An 18997-nucleotide genomic window follows, 5' to 3' on the forward strand; every position below is an offset into this window, starting at 1 on the left:
TGCCGTTAGCAAGGTTTAACTTCATCACTAACATTTCAAAACACTCTGGTTTAGTGAACGAGTCCACCAAGGTACAGTTCAATGCTGTCAGAATCAGAATCAGAAACGGTTTTATTGCCAGGTACAGCAAAGAACACTTTACAATACTAGGAATTTGTCTTGGTGTCTGGAGCAAGCATATATACAGGAGTATGTACATAGTTTTATAATAAACTAGAAAGAAGAATAAAGAATAAAAATAAAATAAAATAAATACTATGTATAAACAGAAAAGTGACGAGTGCGTGAAGTGTTGTATTTATATAGGTGCCTTTCTGGTCACCCAAGGTCGCCTTCCAGATGAAAGATAAAACAAAATAACTTTATAAAAATAACACTGAACAATATTAATGAAAGAAAAAACACAGTCATAATTAAAAATACTTGAAGACAAATAACTTGAGTGGAGATTTGACTGCAGCCTTACATCATGTAGGATAAGCGGGTCTGAATAAATGCATCTTAAGGTGAGATGTGAGTTTAATTGGAGAATCTATGTTACGGATTATTTATGGGAGACAATTCCAGAGACGTGGAGCAGTACGGCTCAAGGCTCTAGAACCCATGGTGGTCAAGCGGGAAGCGGGTGTAACTAGAAGCCTTGATGATGATGCGTGAGGGAGTGTAGAACTGAATGAGCTCCGTTAAGTAAGGGGGAGCGACATTATGAAGTGCTTTAAATGTGAGGAGAACTATTTTAAACTCTATACGGTATTTGATAGGGAGCCAGTGAAGTTGTTGGAGGGTGGGGGTAAAGTGATGCACTGAAGGAATTTGGGTTACTGTACGGGCAGCAAAGTCCTGAATAAGTTGGAGTTTATGTAGGAGTTTTTGTGGTAGGCCAGTTAGAAGAGAACTGAAGTAATCAATACGGGAGGTGACCAGAGCATGTATAAGAGTGGCAGCAGTGTGTGGGGTGAGGATTGGGCAAAGACGAGATATGTTGTGTAGCTGGAGGTAACAATCTGCAGATATTGTTTATATGGGCCTCGAATGACAGAGTGCCATCAAGGATAACCCCTAGGTTTTTAACCTGAGGAGAGGGAGAAATTGAAAAACCATCGATGCAGAGTGAGAAATTGTTGGACTTGGATAAGGTGGATTTGGATCTTATGAGGAGAACCTCTGTCTTATCGCTGTTAAGTTGCAGGAAAACCAAGTGTTTATTTCGTTTAAGCAGCTGGTGAGACGGGCGTGGAAGAGCAGAGTCAGGCTTTGTGGAGATGTAAAGTTGTGTATCATCTGCATAACAATGGAAACGTATACTGAATTTTCTGAAGATAAGACCAAGAGGGAGAAGATAAATGAGGAACACAAGGGGATCAAGGACAGAGCCTTGGGGAACACCACAGCTGACTGGGAAAGGCTGAGTGTGGAATTTTTTTAATTGCACAAACTGGGTACGATCAGAGAGGTATGAAGTGAACCAGGTGAGAGGTAGGTCAGTGATGCCAATTGTAGCTAAACGGTTTAATAAAATTGAGTGAGAAATAGTGTCAAAGGCTGCGCTCAAATCTAGCAGGACAAGGATTGTTAATAGTCCGGCATCAGCAGACATCAACGGTCGTTGGTAACTTTCACCAGAGCAGTTTCCGTACAATGTTTAGAACGGAATCCAGACTGAAATGATTCAAAAAGGTTATTGTCACTGAGGTGAGTGTGAACCTGCATTGAAACTACCTTTTCCAATATTTTAGAAATGAAAGGAAGATTTGAAAGTGGACGGAAATGATTGCGATCATTAGTATCAGCACCAGGTTTTTTAAGAATCGGAGTAATTGCAGCTGTTTTGAGGGATGAAGGAACAATGCCGGAAGATAGAGAGGAGTGAATAATTCGAGTTATGAGAGAGGAGAGTGAGGGCGTACAGGCTTTAACCAGCTGGGTAGAAGAGGATCGAGCTGACGTGGAAGATTTAGATTTATTAATGAATTCTGAAATTTCAGATTCGGTGGTGAGTTTAAAAGAGGAGAAAAGAGTACAAGACTGGTCAACAGATAGACTGTGAGGCGAGCTGCGTGGGTTATTTGATGAATAAGTTAGCTGTTTATGACATTTAGTGATTTTGGTATTAAAAGGACATAAAAGCACCACACTGAGCAGTGCAATACAGGTGGGGTGGTCAGTGTGTCAGATGGTTTCAGAAAACTGTTCACAGTGGAAAACAAGACTTTTTTGTTCCCTTCATCAGATGCAAGCAGATTATTGTAGTGAGCAGATTTAGCTGAAGTCAATGTGTTTTTATAGAGGAGCACATGCTCACTGTACATTTCTCTGTGTACAGTAAGTCCAGTTATTTTGTATAAGTGCTCCAGGGCCTCTGGATTTGAGCTGATGAAGCTCTGGAGTAAACCAGGGTGCAGAGTGAATAAAGGACAGTTCAGGATTTTAGAGGTGCAATAACGTCCAGGAGGGTCTGTAGTTCAGAGTTGTAGTAAGATACCAGGTCACCAGGGGTGGATAGATGATCACTGTATGGAAGATTATTGATTGCAATAGACAAAGTGAAAGGGTTGATGTTTTTTATGTTCCTAAAGGAAATTGAGCGCTGCTGAGGAGATTTGTATAGTGGAACATTAACAGTGAATGAGATTAATTTATGGTCTGATATAGGCAACTCAGATGAAACACAGTCAGAAGGTGGGGCCTTTTGAGAGAATCGTAAAATTTACAAATTGTTGTAAACGAAAGCCATCAAGGCATGACATAAAGTCCTTTGAGAGCCCATTTAGAGTGTCATCCACATGAATGTTAAAATCACCAAGTAAGATAACGTTAGGACAGAGTGTACAGAGAGAGGTTAAAAATGCAGAGAATTTGGATAAAAATGTGCTACAGTATTTTGGTGATCCGCTGATTTGTAAAACACATGATTCAAATGATGTATATGGAGACAGGGTTAGTGGAGATGCCCTGAAAGTCGCGTTGTAGAGTATCGCGAGACCTCCCCCGCATCCGGAAGTTCAGGGCAGTGAGATGTAAACAAACCCTGCTGGACATGCTTGATTGAGTTCAATTAAGTCATTTTGGTGTTGCAAAGTCTCGACCAAAAGAAAAAAGTCGAACTTCTGATCGTCCATGAGATCATGAATTAGACGCCCGTGCAGGAGAGTGACCGAGTGTTGAACAGTCCAATTTTAAGACTGTTTTTAGAAGACCCCCTTTCAATCCAGTAGAAAGCCCAGTAGTGATCCAGTGAGAAAAAGGAGCGACATCAGAGTATGGTATCGTAACAGAGTATGGGGCAATCCAGAGAGGAGGGACCATTGTGTCATAGTCCAGTCCATGATTCACTGCTGTTGTCAGCATGAAACCACCTGACAGGTAGAGTAAACAAAGCCACCACACTGGACACATTGTTTGTTGATTCCTTGTTTAGGCTGGAAATATAGCAGGAAAATACAGCAGGTGGCTCACCGAGTGCAGATGAAGCAGAAAACAGTGAGATGATAAGCAGAGATCCTTTTTCTCCCCTGGTTACTGCAGTCCAACAAGTGGATCCCGAGCAGGCCTAGGCCTCAGCAGTCTGGGTTTACAGTGCTCTAGTAATCTGAAAACACCTGATCAAATGCATCATCTAAAATCCTCAAATTAACTGGAGGACGTTGTTCTTGAGAAGTAACACACATTCATGTGGAAATGATGTGAAATGTCGCCCATAAAAACACAAAAACTCAGACATCAGGCACTGACACACAAACAACGGACTGACTTGGCGCCATCTTGAGCTGGGTCTTTTACAGGAAGCATGTGCAGAGAGTGACAGCAGCAGGACTGTGAGCGTCCTGTGGGTCTGAGCGACTTCCTGCAGCACTCGTCCAGGACAGGTGAATGACACCAACAGGTAGTGGGGAATCAGCAGCGGCTGCAGCTGGACACAAGATGAATTCATGATGAAAACAGGTTTAGCAGTTCACTGAGTTTCAGATAAAGTGGATAATTATTTTATATTCTCTAATGTGGCTTTTTGCTTCAGTGACAACACTGACAAACCACATTGGACCTTTGTTTTTCAAGGTGTTAGATTCTCACCAAGTCTAAACCTCAATACCTGCACAGATCACACGTCACATTTCCTGTGTCAGAAACTGCTCAGCTCTTTGTTTCTCTGTGTCTCTATTAATAGTGTGTGGACATTCAGCAAAGTGCTGCACAGTGCTGCTGCAGAGTAACACAACTTGTATCTCTGCAACAAACAACCTTTTCAGCAGGACTTGAGTTTCTCACTTTATTGAAAAGGTTTTTCCAACTCCATTGCATGGATCATATAGTCCAGTAATTCAACTTATAACACACAAATGAAGGTTTTCAGGAAACAGGAACAAAGTGCTTCAAGTATCTGTGGCTGTGGGTGGACCTGCTGCTACTTCCGTCATGCCCTGTTGAAAGCTGCCTGACTCAGACAGAAACAGACAGTGAAGACTGGTCCAAAACAGCTTCAGGTGCTTTTTAGCTCTTTGTCCCTCAACATGTCTGCAGACATTCAGTCTGTGTCAGATGTGAGGGTGAAATATATCAGAGGAGTCCCAGAGGACACAAGAGAGACAGAGAGAAGCAGGTTCAGAGTTTGGACAGGGGCTCTGGGAGTGCTGTATCTGCTGATTCTGGCTGCCATCATCATACGCTGTGAGGACTTTTATTCCACTGTCTTCACTGTTTTGGTTTTCCACATTCAAACTACAGGTTTTTGTTTGGGTCCTGGTCTTACTTGGTATTTCAGCCACCGCAGAGTCACTTCCTGTCTAGTGACGACGCCCTGAGTGAGCTCAACACACGGCAGGTTCAGGAACAGTCGGCACAACAAATAACTGAACTCTAGATTAAAGCTGTGACTGTGATGGTCAATAAAACACAGGAAGTAACTCAGCTATGTCTTTATAAAGCAGAATGATTTGATGTCGTCTGTTGCTTCTGGTGTTTTTCTCATCAGATGTTTCAGTGAAATTAGAAAACACCAACCTGAGCAGCAGCTACTCACTGTTGGAGAAAAAAACTGCAGATAAGATTTTTTTGAACTAACAGGCAAATACCATAAAACACATGATCCAACTTCACTCTGCATCAACATTTTCATGTTTTATCTGCTGCTGATTTTCTTAAGACATGGCAGCCGACAACAGTCAGTTACAGGAAGAAGTGAAGAAGCTGAAGGACAAAACTGAAGGTGAGAAAAGTTTAAAAACTATGATCAAATATCAGAATTAAACCAGTTTCTATGATATCACTGAAGAGTCACTTTGAATTCTAACTGTCTAATGTAGTTGAACAGTTTTGCTATGTGGATATTTGTGTTGGAGGTAATCACTTCAAATGAGAGTGACGTCGTATTTACAGAGTAAAGAACCTGAAAGTGAAAAGTGGAGACAGAAAGATCTGAACCTACACAGTGAAAGTACAAGTCTTATCAGTCTGACACTCAATGACATGAACTGGCTTTAAAACACTTGTCTCACATTAAGGGAAGTGGTGTCCTGAAGGATGGATGAGATTTGGATGCAGCTGTTACTTTGAATCCAGTGAAGAGAAAACATGGTCTGAAAGTAGGTCAGACTGTCAGGACAAAGGAGCTGATCTGGTGTCGATAAACAGCAAAGAGGAGCAAGTGAGTATGTTTGTTACTGTGTGTGTGATCTCTGATGTAACTGACAGTGATCTGTTCCTTGTGTTTCTGACCTGCTGCCAGTCTGGGACCTGCCTCCTGTCTGGACCCTGATGGATTTATTTGCCTTATTTGACAACGGTCGGTCTATGAGAGGAGCTGATCTTCATCAGTTCTTTGGCTGTTTCTGATTTATGCTCCATGGAGGAAAAGAAAAGTTGCAGCAGATTTAGTTTTTCCTTCAGACAGACTCACAGGACGATTTTACTACAACAGAAATACTGAATTATGAATGGAGAAATAATTATTGTCTCTTGTCAACTATTAGGAATTTGTCACAAAGCTGAATGTGAAGGGACAGTCCTGGATCGGTCTATGGACTGTACAGGAAGGATGGACATCTACCTGGAAATGGAAATGGGTGGACGGATCAGCGCTGACAGAAACGTGAGCCAGTGTTTTGTTTCTATTTCAGTGCCATCAAAGTCATTGTTGGAAACTAACAGAACCGTGTGTTAAAGGCAGGACAGCAACACATGTTCAAAGGATTTTCTCAGTGTTGCTTTGGAACAATCTGCAGATGTTGAATCCAATGAAAGAACGTGAAAAGAAAACAGTGTTTGAATGAAGAGCTGGACTTGAGCTCTGTTCATCTGCAGTCTGTGATGAGGTCCAGTAACAAGGACTCAGTTTGAAAGAGTCAGGATTCAGAAAGTCTTCAAAGCCCTGGTCACAGTTCAGCTTATTGAACGTGTGTGCTGCTCTGTATCCTCAGACAGAAAAGAACAAACTGCTTCTCAACTTCACAAGTCAAACAAATGTGACTGCAGGTCCTTTAACTTTAGCTCAGCATGAAGGACGACCTGCCTCTTCTCTGCTCTTTAGAAAGGGAAGAACATATGAAGGGAAAAGCTGAATATGACCATTAGTCCCAGGGATGGATTAAGAGAGCAGCTTTACAACCAGTTTGTCCTGCTGGCAAACTGAGGTACTGCAACTAAAATCCCTGCAACCCACAAAGTCTTTTCCTCATAGACGAACATTGAAAACTGATGTGAGTCCAACTGTTGACTGAACACCTCAAACTGCACCAGCTCCATTATTACTTCTCTGTCATTAATTTTTCAAGTATCAAGATTTAAAATTGGTCAAACCTTTAAAGCTGTTTCAGAGAAACCCTACTGAGCATGTGCAGGGAGCTAAAAAACCAGGAGTCAGACCAGGACCAGAGAAAAGATCTGTGGAGTATGAGCAGAGTAACTTTCTTTGGAATGAATGGATGCCATGTCTAAGTCCTGGATCCAGTTTTCATAACACATCTGGGACCAGACTCATACCCATAATCCTTTGTGTTTGAGGTGTCTGAAAATCCCCTAAAAATAATGGAAAATATCTGAAATATTCAAAGTGAGATTCCAGTTTATGTGAATATGAAAATAATCAGGAGTTTCAGCCCAGTTTAAAACTATATTTTATTTGTCCACAGGTTCTGGGCAACAGGACATGGAAAACCCACAAGCGGGCACTATGGATCATGTTGTGACCAACAAGGAACATGGACTCAAAGTTACTATTATGATAGTAAAAAGACCTGGATCTGTGAGAAAAAGATTTCCTAGTCGTGCTGATGACAGAGGGCTGTGGACTGTTGGGATGAAGCTGTTTGTCCAATCAGATCAAAGACACCAAACTATGAAAAGCTCTGCATGAGCCTCAGAGTCATCTTCCATTAGTTCACATGTTCAACCATCTGGATTCCATAGACATTGTCCCTCTGTGCTCTATGGTGCAGACAGAGCAGTGGGGCTGGAAGTCGTCCACACAACAACTACATGTGCACTCACTGACTCTGTCGTCCCACAGAAGGGTTAGAATAAAAGTGAACTGCAGCTTGTCTTTACTTTGCTTTACTTGCTTCATTCATGAGTCTGTTGCTGCTCAAACTGCTCAAAGTGTCTTCTTCATTTTCTCTGATACACCTGGAGTTAGTATCTGCTTCGTTTTACCTGGACCAGGATCTTTTCTTCATCTAAACATGTGTCACATTAACCACATTAGAAAATACTGTAAAGAACCAACAAACTATTAAAGGCTTCTTCACCAAATGCATTGTCTAATATCATCAGTGTGTCTGGGGAATTCTTTGTGAAAATACAAACAAACAAACAGGATGATGCAGCAGTGTCTGTGCAGCTGGAAAAAGGCCTCTGTCGTGTTTCTGCTTCGTTCTGAGCTGGAAGTCTGTGGTATAAAAGTGAAACCAGAGCAGTATATTTACTGCGGAGAGTGATCAGGATATGAGGAGCAGGTGTGCTGGTGAGCACAGGGTCCAGCTGACAGGAGGCACAGACAAAGTTTATTCAAGATGGCATCATGGATGGATATCCAGAGACATCTAGTGGCTGGATGGAGAATGGCAGGTCTTGTAACTTTCCAAGGTGCTGAAGAAGTGAGAATGTGGGTGAATGCAGAGAAAGAGGTGGACAAAACATAATGGGCAGGAATTCTGACATGGTCCTGAATTGACATCAAGTCAACCTGACATGTTTGGGTGTAGATACAGGTCAGGGAGGAGCCTTGCTTCCAAAAACTAGCCAGTCTCACGGACTTCAGGCTCATTTTTCAGAAAAATGTCCTCACAATGATCAAAGTCCTGCAAAACAAATAATAGGCTGCACAGATGTAGTCTGGCTGCTGGTCCATGAGGGAAGTGGGACAGGTGTGTCTGCAAGTGAGGGGAATCTGAGGACATCTAGTGGCTAGATGGAGAATGGCAGGTCTTGTAACTTTCCAAGGTGCTGAAAAAGTGACAATGTGGGTCTTCACCAAATGCATCATCAGATGTGCAGTTTTCTATGGACACACTGGTGTCTTCGGGTTAAATAATTTAAAAACCAGTTTAAAACATTACTACTTAAACCTATATGTTGTAGACTTTGAAGGAGGAGACCATGATCTACAGTGTCAAATGCTTTAGATAAACACTAGATTTATTGCTATATAGAGAGAACCTATGGGATTGAAACACTTTACCAACAACAGAGGGTCTAGAAAGAGACCGACAGTTATCCAAAACACTGGGGTCTCCACCTTTTAGTAGCGGGAGGACATAGGCCAGCTTCCAAGAACTAGGAATTGACCCATTACAAAGGCTAAGGTTGAAAATAAAGGGAATGGGATCAGCAATCACACTTGCTGCTTTTAAAACATAGGGCTCACTTTGATCTGGACCTGCAGGTTTTTACAATGCAGACTGGATCAGGCTTTAAAGACTTAGGATTGTGAAATGACAGAAAAGTAAAAGCTATTGACAAACTTTCAGAATTGCTGATTCCATTACCGGGCCATATACTGGGAGGTTTGATTGGATATTTGAACCTGATCAAATATCTATTAAATGCATCTGCCATATTATTTTTACCATTAAGTTTGTTTTGACCTATTTTTATTAATTCAGGGGGAGTAGGAGGGTTTGGAGTTCCTGCTGATGATTTAACCACCTTCCAGAATTTATTAGGATCATTTAATTATTGATCTATTAAATTAAGATAGTACTCACTTTTAGTATTTTCTATGACTCTAGTGCATTTGTTTCTTCAACCTCTATAATCATTCCAATGCTTAACCCTCATTGCCTGTCTTTGCCTTGGTCCATGCAGAATTACGTTCTCTGATGAGTGTAGCAATGTCTTCATTAAACCATGGATTATCTTTCCCACTGACTCTAAATCTTCTCAGGGGTGGAGGCTTATTTATTAAAATCTGAAAGGTGGCTTTAACAAACTCCATGCTAAGTCAGAATCCACCATATTATAGACAAGGTGCAAATCACTGTTAGAAACATCATGCATGAAAACCTGCTCATTATCATCCATCTGGATCATCATTGTTTGGGGGTCATACCAGCATTCTAACTGGTGCACACTGCAATTTCGTTAATACCGAATCAGTAACAAAGTTTCCGTGACAATATGGGTCCACACCACAAAGTGTTAACTCCTTTTGGAGAGTTGACATCTTCACACTAACTTAGTGTAATTACTGACTCTTTTGGAGTTAGAAATGTAACACTTCTCACCTCTAACCAGTGTTAGTTTTTCACTCACACTCACATGCCATATTGAAAAGTGGACTTTGTTCTCCTGGTCTCTTCAGCAGTCACACTGGACAGTTTTCAACCTCCATGCCAAGTAGCCAGAACCACTCTGGTGATCTTAGAAATGTTCCTATCAAGTAAAATAATCAATGTTACCTATTTGAAGAACAAGCACAGACCCTGTACAAACCCTTATGTTCAATTTAAAGCACTGAGGCCCAGTTATAAAACATCACATGATCTGACATTGCATTGGTGATCCATTCCAAATACATTTTATACATAATCCAACTTTTCATTATGCACCTATTAGGAAAACTACATCCCATACTCAAACATACACTTTACAAATTATCTGACAAAGACACCTACTAATTACAACATGATGCTCTGCAAACTACTGTAGTGAAGGCAGAAACAATTCCTGTTAATGTTGTTAATGATGTTAATGTTAGTACTTACATATCCATTCTTTGAATCTGGGCCCTTCAAGTTTGGGAACTAGCTTGTGATGCCTAGTGCATATGTAATGTGGACATTTACTGGGAGGATCCTCCTGAGAAGAGACAAACATCATAGATCATTCATTTTACACAAATAACAATACATTTTGAGAAACAATTGCATTATCTTACCACTGCAATCTTCAGTCAAGGCCTTGAAAGACACCTGAGACAAATTCAAAAGTTCATCAAATATGTCTGGATCCACTTCCACTCCTGCACAATCCTTCAGGAACGAGGATGTGAAACTTGCCAAACCAAGTTTTGCCTCCACTAAAAGAGAGAAGCTAAAGTTAAAAATACAGTGATACTGTCATGGATTGATAACGGAGGAGACTTCAATCACCAAAAGACTCAGAGTTAGAAGTGAGGGGTTGTTTATTGACACAACTTGTTATGATCTGTGATGACCAGCAGATGGGGCTGATGTTCCGAGTCAGTTGACTATGCAGAGTGGACACAGCCGGACAAATACACGGTAAGGGCGAAAGAGTACAAAAACACATCAGGCAACTCAAGAACAGTCAACAGGCACGGAGAGAACCTCTCTCCCCGAGAATGAGATCTCGACCAGTCTTGAAACAACAGCCTGGAACAAAGCAGAGTCCCGGCAGGACACTCCAAAGGAACTTCCACATGAGATTCCTCTTCAAAGGAAATTCCCCACACACAAAACTAATAGTACAGAACAAAAGTTCAGGCAACACTGAAACCCTATCTGTGACCTTGTTCCAGAAGTTCTTGGTGTCATAAAGTCCCACATCAAGACGTCAGTGTAGCACGAAGTAGAGAACACGTTCCTATCCGCAGGTCTCAAGGTTGGCGACAGACAACCTGGCCAATGCCAATGGCACAACCAGGTGTATAAGAAGCCTCGTGGAGAAAACGAGGCGCAGGTGAAAACAATCAAATCAGGGGAACTGAAAACAACCCCACCGGTTCCTGTCATGATCCTCCAAAATAAAACAAACAGGAAGTCCAGACTGCGGATCATGACACTACCCCCCCCAAAAAGGCCGGCTCCCGACGGCCTTCAAAGAAAAACCCATCCAAAAACCCACGAACCGGGCGGGCGGTGGGTGGTCCTAGGAGGAGGGCGTCCGAGGGAGGGTGGGCGGGCAAAACAAAAAGTCCCAAGCTGAGGCTGCATTGGCAGGTGACCACTCCGGTGGCGTGGGTACGGAACCGCTCTGACGGGCGACCTCTTCGGCTGGCCTGGTTCCGGGACCGCTCTGGTGGACGACCACTCCGACGGATGTGGGTCCAGGACCGCGCTGGCGGACGGCCTCTCCGACGGACGTGGATCCGGGACCACACTGGCGGGCGACCTGTCCGGCGGGCATGGGTCCTAGGCCGGTCTGAAAGGTGGCTCTTTCGGCAAACAGGTCTCCTGGACCGCCTTAGGGGAGCAGGTCCAGGCGTTGGCCAAGGAGGTAACACTGGCTCTGGCAGCTGCGGCTGCAGCGGCTCAGCACCCTCAGATAGCTGCTGTGGCTCAGGGTACTCAGGATACTCACGATACTGCTGCAGCTCAGGATGCACTGGTGGCTGCAGAGGAGGCACTGGCTCCGGCTGCTGAGGCTCAGGACACTTAGGAAACGGCGGCGGCTCAGGATACTCAGGATACTGCTGCAGCTCAGGCTCAGGATGCCCTGGTAGCTGCAGAGGAGACCCTGGCTCCGGCTCTGGCTGCAGAGGAGGCTCTGGCTCCGACTCTGGCTGCTGAGGAGACTCTGGCTCCGAATCCGGCAGCTGTGGAGACCCCGGCTCCGACCCTGGCTGCCGTGGAGACTCCGGCTCCGGCTGCTGCGGAGACCCTGGCTCCGGCTCTGGTTGCTGCGGAGACCCTGGCTCCGGTTCTGGCTGCTGCGGAGACCCCGGCTCCGGCTGCTGAGGAGGCACGGGCTCTGGCTCTGGCTGCAGAGGAGGCTCTGGCTCCGACTCTGGCTGCTGGCTGCTGCGGAGACCCTAGCTCCGGCTCGGGCTGCTGAGGAAACTCTGGCTCCGAACCTGGCAGCTGTGGAGACTCCGGCTCCGACTCTGGCTGCTGTGGAGACCCTGCCTCCGGCTCTGGTTGCTGCGGAGACCCTGGCTCCGGTTCTGGCTGCTGCGGAGACCCCGGATCCGGCTCTGGCTGCTGCGGAGGCACGGGCTCTGGCTCTGGCTGCAGAGGAGGCTCTAGCTCCGACTCTGGCTGCTGCGGAGATTCTGGCTCCGAACCTGGCAGCTGTGGAGACCCTGTTACGCCCCAGCCTAGGGGTTGCCGGAGCGTAACACGATTGTGGAGTTTTTCTCCAAACCTCTTCCACTCTCAACAAACACGAACGAATAATCGAATTACAATTAACACGAATATTTATTCTGTTTAAACACAGAATACAATACAGAATGTACAACACAAACAAAACGCTAATTTAGCCCTACTCAAAACAAAACGCTCCGTGAGCCCTACGATAGTACGAATAATGGAAAACAAACGCAAACGCTAAATATAGCCCTACGATTTCAAACAAACAAAAGATCAAATAACAAAAACGCTAAACAGCCCTATAATATCAATCAAAAGAAACAACACAAAATCACAGGTCGCTAGCCCGGAAACTCCTAAAACAAAACAGGAGAAAACAAAACACAATTGTAGCCTAACTATCTAAGTATTCCTAATCTAAATAACGAAAATCCTATCAATACTGAACTTACCAAAATCGAAACAAAAATCTAATCACTAACTAATTCACTCGAAGTCGAAATCTCTAACAAATAGCTGGGAATGGCAAAGGTGGGAGAAATAGCTCTCTTGAACAGTAGACCGTGGGCTTCTTATCTTCCTTCCGGGAAGTGTTGGACCAATCCCGGAAGTCCAATCCACGGTCCTCGAGTCCACGCCCACTCCAGCATCCGTCACACACACACACACACACACAAACATACACACGAAATGGGGAGGGGAGAGCCAACAACACACATAATGACCCCTAGGGTCATAACAACCCCGGCTCCGACTGGCTGCTGCAGAGATTCTGGCTCCGAACCTGGCAGCTGTGGAGACTCTGGCCCTGGCTCCGCACCCGGCAACTGTGGAGACCCCGACTCCGACTGCTGCGGAGACCCTGGCTCCGGCCCTGGTTGCTGCGGAGACCCTGGCTCCGACTCTGGCTGCTGCGGAGACCCCGGCTCCGAACCTGGCTGCTGCGGAGACTCTGGCTCCGAACCTGGCTGCTGCGGAGACTCTGGTTTTGGTTCCGCACCCGGCAGCTGTGGAGACCCCGGCTCCGACTCTGGCTGCTGCGGAGATTCTGGCTCTGAACCTGGAAGCTGTGGAGACCCCGGCTCCGTCTCTAGCTGCTGTGGAGACTCTGGCTCCAACTCCGGCAGCTGTGGAGACCCCGGCTCCGACTCTGGCTGCTGCAGAGACCCCGGCTCCGAACCTGGCTGCTGCGGAGGCTCTGGCTCCGAACCTGGCTGCTGCGGAGGCTCTGGTTTTGGCTCCGCACCCGGCAGCTGTGGAGACCCTGGCTCCGACTCTGGCTGCTGCGGAGATTCTGGCTCCGAACCTGGAAGCTGTGGAGACTCTGGCTCCGACTCTGGCTGCTGCAGAGACCCCGGCTCCGAACCTGGCTGCTGCGGAGGCTCTGGCCACTCTCTGGGCTCAAGAGGTTCCGGCCACTCTGGTGGTCCCGACCACTCTCTGGACTCAGGAGGTTCCGGCCACTCCGGTGCTAGTAGCTGGGCCTTGTAGTGGGCGTCTCGCACACGACACTGAGGGGCGGGTACCGGCCGGACAGGAGCGGGTTGAACCTCGGCACGGTCGCTTACACCGTGACGCCGAGGGACCGGAACTGGCAGGACAGGAAGCTGCAACCAGCGAGGCGGCACTGGAGGCTGCTGGTCAGGGCGCTCCAGCAGCGTCTGCGGTGGCGAGGATCTGGGGCGGAGCTCCAGCAGTGACGGCTTCGTCGGCACACTGGGGCTGGGAAAACAGGTGGAGACCTCAGCGGGGATGAAGACGCCGTCGTGCTGAGGGTTGGGGACACAGGGCAGGACAGGACGACGCGTTAGCCCGATGTCGGTTCCGCTTCTTCCTAGGTACCCCAGGTGGTGAAACGGCCCACCCAAGAGCCGAGAGATGTGACGCCGAGGACTGCGGGACTAGCGGCGGTACAGGAGGTTCCGGTGGCCGTGGTGGCGAAGGAGATCTTGGCGTTGGACGCGGTGGAGCTGAGTGCTGTCGCCGGGACATACTCCTTCGAGGCAGACCCCCATGCTTGATTGCTAGGCGGGTTCCGAGGAAAGAGTCTCGATGGGGACTCCAGACAGGGTCATCCTCATCGAAGGACTCCCAATCCTCCTCCTCGTCGAAGGTCTCCCAATCCGAACCCCAGGAGGCAGGTTCGGAGACAATGGTGTCCCGGAAAACAGGTGAGGTTGTGGATGCTGAAAACTGTAGCGCCGACAGCTGTGGCTGGTGTCTTACGGGCTGTCCCAGGGGTTGCTGCCTGGAACGGCGGCGGTTTCGGCGTCTGGAGATGGGGTGCGACGCTGGTGGGTTCCACGGGCCAGTGGCAGGCTCATCCCAGGCGTCATCACAAGAATAATCGCTGTCCAACGGGTCGTCCAAATATGACCCCGGAGAGTACCCTCGGACGGGAGGATGCCCAAGTGAGGACCCACTAACAGGGTCGTCGAAAAAAAAACCCCCAAACCTACAAATGGGAACAGCCGTGGCGAACTCATCCTCCGAGTCCTCCAGGGGGCGAGGAGGCCCCCCTGGAGTAAGGCCCCCCTGGAGTACCATGGATCGTGCTTCTTGGCCTGATTGCTAAACCAGGAAAGAGGGTGGATTCGATCCGAGGTTTGCAGCAAGGGATCTGACCAAGATGGGGAGATGGGCTGAGAGTGAGTGAATAAACCCCCCATCCTTAAACACCTCACCGCAGGTGCAGGAGGGAAGTTCGGCTGAGGTAGAGGAAACATTTTGGACTTGGTTCTCCGGTTCCGTCGGGAAGGCATGATGAATACTGGGGTAAGTAGTCCTTTGGTGACTGGGGTTAGCAGATGAAGTCTGGTCCGTCTGTTGGCCAGGTTGTTCTGTCATGGATTGATAACGGAGGAGACTTCAATCACCAAAAGACAGAGTTAGAAGTGAGGGGTTGTTTATTGACACAACTTGTTATGATCTTTGATGACCAGCAGATGGGGCTGATGTTCAGAGTCAGTTGACTATACAGAGTGGACACAGCCGGGCAAATACACGGTAAGGGCGAAAGAGTACAAAAACACATCAGGCAACTCAAGAACAGTCAACAGGCACGGGGAGAACCTCTCTCCCCGAGAATGAGATCTCGACCAGTCTTGAAACAACAGCCTGGAACAAAGCAGAGTCCCGGCAGGACACTCCAAAGGAACTTCCACACGAGATTCCTCTTCAAAGGAAATTCCCCACACACAAAACTAATAGTACAGAACAAAAGTTCAGGCAACACTGAAACCCTATCTGTGACCTTGTTCCAGAAGTTCTTGGTGTCATAAAGTCCCACGTCAATACGTCAGTGTAGCACGAAGTAGAGAACACGTTCCTATCCGCAGGTCTCAAGGTTGGCGACAGGCACAACCAGGTGTATAAGAAGCCTCGTGGAGAAAACGAGGCGCAGGTGAAAAGAATCAATTCGGGGGAACTGAAAAAAAACCCCACCGGTTCCTGTCATGATCCTCCAAAATAAAACAAACAGGAAGTCCAGACTGCGGATCATGACAGATACACCCTTAAGACATAGATAAATATAGGATATGCAAACAGAGAGCAAAAAGCACTCAGGTCTTGTTTTCAAGCAAGTGCATTGCATCCTAATGTCATATATTAATAAAGCAGCAATAAAACAATAATAAAATAGAAGGTGTCCCAGTACTGGAGTCAAAGAGGTTACTTTTCACCACTTAAATAACTTCCTTGGAGAAATTCAGGATCATTGTAGACATCCTCTGTCTGTGGTGCCCTGACCCATTTGCTCACTCCGTTATACTCAACAGGAACCAGCATATTCCTACTTTCTAATAGACAGAACGTCACATACAACCAAATAGAAAATGGATGCACAAAATGATGCAGCTAGAAAAACACACACACGTTTCAATATGACTTTCCTGTGAATGATCCAAGCAGAGAAAATAGACTAATGACAACAAAATCTGCTGGAGCTTAGTGCCCATTGATTCAATCACCAACAGGTGAACAGCTCCTGCTCTCTGCCTGTGGGTCCACCCTAAAGTCAGTAGGCCTGTACGAGTTTCAGCAAGTCCCATTGGAAAAAAAAATTCCACCTTCATTAAAAATTCTCACGGATATTAGTTTGCAGTGTCAGTAAGATCCTCCCGACTGTCGTATCGCGCTAAATCAACCACATGCTATACACACTTTATGCTAGCAATCGGACACTTCGACGAAAAACGGTTTAAAACAGGAAAAAAACACTTGAAAATGTTCGTAGTCCAGTAAATAAACTTCACATAACATTGTTCTAAATAAACATGTGCTAATATTGAGCTAAAAGATGAAATTTGAAAGAATCGAACTTACCGCGATGAGAGAGAAAATGGCGACCGGAAAAATCCAGCTCCGCATTTCTTCACCGGAAATAAAGGCGCGGTCCAGTTTGACTCTCCGAGTGTGAAACTGTGGGAAACTCCCAACATTTACTCCAACACTGACTCTGCTAGTGTTGGTTTTTATCGGCTCAGTGTTAAAACGACTCTGAATTTTGTTCATGTCATGTTACGGTGGAAATTTAACTCTGGCAGATTTGCCAGTCTTCCCTTTGTTCCCCGGTAACTATTTGCCAACCATGTTTATATTTAGAAGATTTTCAACCGGACATTAACGAAGGTCAAACAAAAATCAACGGGTTTCAATTATGGGCATCTGTTTGTTGTTGGTTTCATCGGTTTGTCACTGTCTGACTGTGACTTTAGACATATAATGTGGAAATAACTGCAAATCAACCAAAATGATCACCATTGATTAGATCTTACATGAAGTTGGAGCCACGTGGTGTTGATGGAAAAGTCCTATTGTTTATGTTTGCCTGTGATTTTCACGTGTGGTAATATTGATTTCTGTGGAACGGTGTATGGGAAATAATATTCTAAAAGGGAGTGGGACCAAGTTAGACTGGATTTAAATGAATCCATGACAGTGTTATTGAATAACATGGTAGGGTTTATAATTTACCAGTTCTCATCTATGCCAAGATTTTTACACGTTGACATTAATATGTCAGAAAGAAGCTGAAACATTTCATATTGTTTAGCTGTTAGATTTTATCCAGGATTCAAGAGCCGCTTCAAATACCAACACACGACGGACCAGAAAACCACCATGGGGAACAAAGGTACTGGGGAACATAGGGAAGACCCCCTTTCAATCCAGTAGAAAGCCCAGTAGTGATCCAGTGAGAAAAAGGAGCGACATCACAGTATTGTATAGTAACAGAGTATGGGGAGATCCAGAGAGAAGGGACCACTGTGTCATAGTCCAGTCCATGATTCACTGCTGTTGTCAGCATGAAACCACCTGACAGGTAGAGTAAACAAAGCCACCACACTGGACACATTGTTTGTTGATTCCTTGTTTAGGCTGGAAATATAGCAGGAAAATACAGCAGGTGGCTCACCGAGTGCAGATGAAGCAGAAAACAGTGAGATGATATGCAGAGATCCTTTTTCTCCCCTGGTTACTGCAGCCCAACAAGTGGATCCCGAGCAGGCCTAGGCCTCAGCAGTCTGGGTTTACAGTGCTGTAGTAATCTGAAAACACCTGATCAAATGCATCATCTAAAATCCCCAAATTAACTGGAGAATGTTGTTCTTGAGAAGTAACACACATTCATGTGGAAATGATGTGAAATGTCGCCCATAAAAACACAAAAACTCAGACATCAGGCACTGACACACAAACAACGGACTGACTTGGCGCCATCTTGAGCTGGGTCTTTCACAGGAAGCATGTGCAGAGAGTGACAGCAGCAGGACTGTGAGCGTCCTGTGGGTCTGAGCGACTTCCTGCAGCACTCGTCCAGGACAGGTGAAGGACACCAACAGGTAGTGGGGAATCAGCAGTGGCTGCAGCTGGACACAAGATGAATTCATGATGAAAACAGGTTTAGCAGTTCACTGAGTTTCAGATAAAGTGGATAACAATAATTTTATATTCTCTAATGTGGCTTTTTGCTTCAGTGTCAACACTGACAAACCACATTGGACCTTTGTTTTTCAAGTTGTTAGATTCTCACCAAGTCTAAACCTCAATACCTGCACAGATCACACGTCACATTTCCTGTGTCAGAAACTGCTCAGCTCTTTGTTTCTCTGTGTCTCTATTAATAGTGTGTGGACATTCAGCAAAGTGCTGCACAGTGCTGCTGCAGAGTAACACAACTTGTATCTCTGCAACAAACAACCTTTTCAGCAGGACTTGAGTTTCTCACTTTATTGAAAAGGTTTTTCCAACTCCATTGCATGGATCATATAGTCCAGTAATTCAACTTATAACACACAAATGAAGGTTTTCAGGAAACAGGAACAAAGTGCTTCAAGTATCTGTGGCTGTGGGTGGACCTGCTGCTACTTCCGTCATGCCCTGTTGAAAGCTGCCTGACTCAGACAGAAACAGACAGTGAAGACTGGTTCAAAACAGCTTCAGGTGCTTTTTAGCTCTTTGTCCCTCAACATGTCTGCAGACATTCAGTCTGTGTCAGATGGGAGGGT

At 45.7% G+C, this 18997-nt stretch overlaps 1 protein-coding gene across 1 annotated transcript in view; it reads left to right on the plus strand.

Annotated features, from left to right (window-relative positions):
* Nucleotides 1-7755, plus strand: part of LOC113126791 (low affinity immunoglobulin epsilon Fc receptor-like) — a 37130-nt gene extending 29375 nt beyond the window's left edge. The window contains exons 8-9 of the mRNA XM_026300936.2: nucleotides 5967-6085; nucleotides 7125-7755. Coding sequence (XP_026156721.2) covers nucleotides 5967-6085; nucleotides 7125-7257 — 252 coding nt within the window. The 3' untranslated portion in view covers nucleotides 7258-7755. The remainder of the gene's footprint in view (nucleotides 1-5966; nucleotides 6086-7124) is intronic.
* The last annotated feature ends 11242 nt before the right edge of the window (nucleotides 7756-18997 follow it).

This window comes from Mastacembelus armatus, chromosome 11 (genome assembly GCF_900324485.2).
Source record: "Mastacembelus armatus chromosome 11, fMasArm1.2, whole genome shotgun sequence".
In the NCBI taxonomy this organism is placed as follows: Eukaryota; Metazoa; Chordata; class Actinopteri; order Synbranchiformes; family Mastacembelidae; genus Mastacembelus; species Mastacembelus armatus.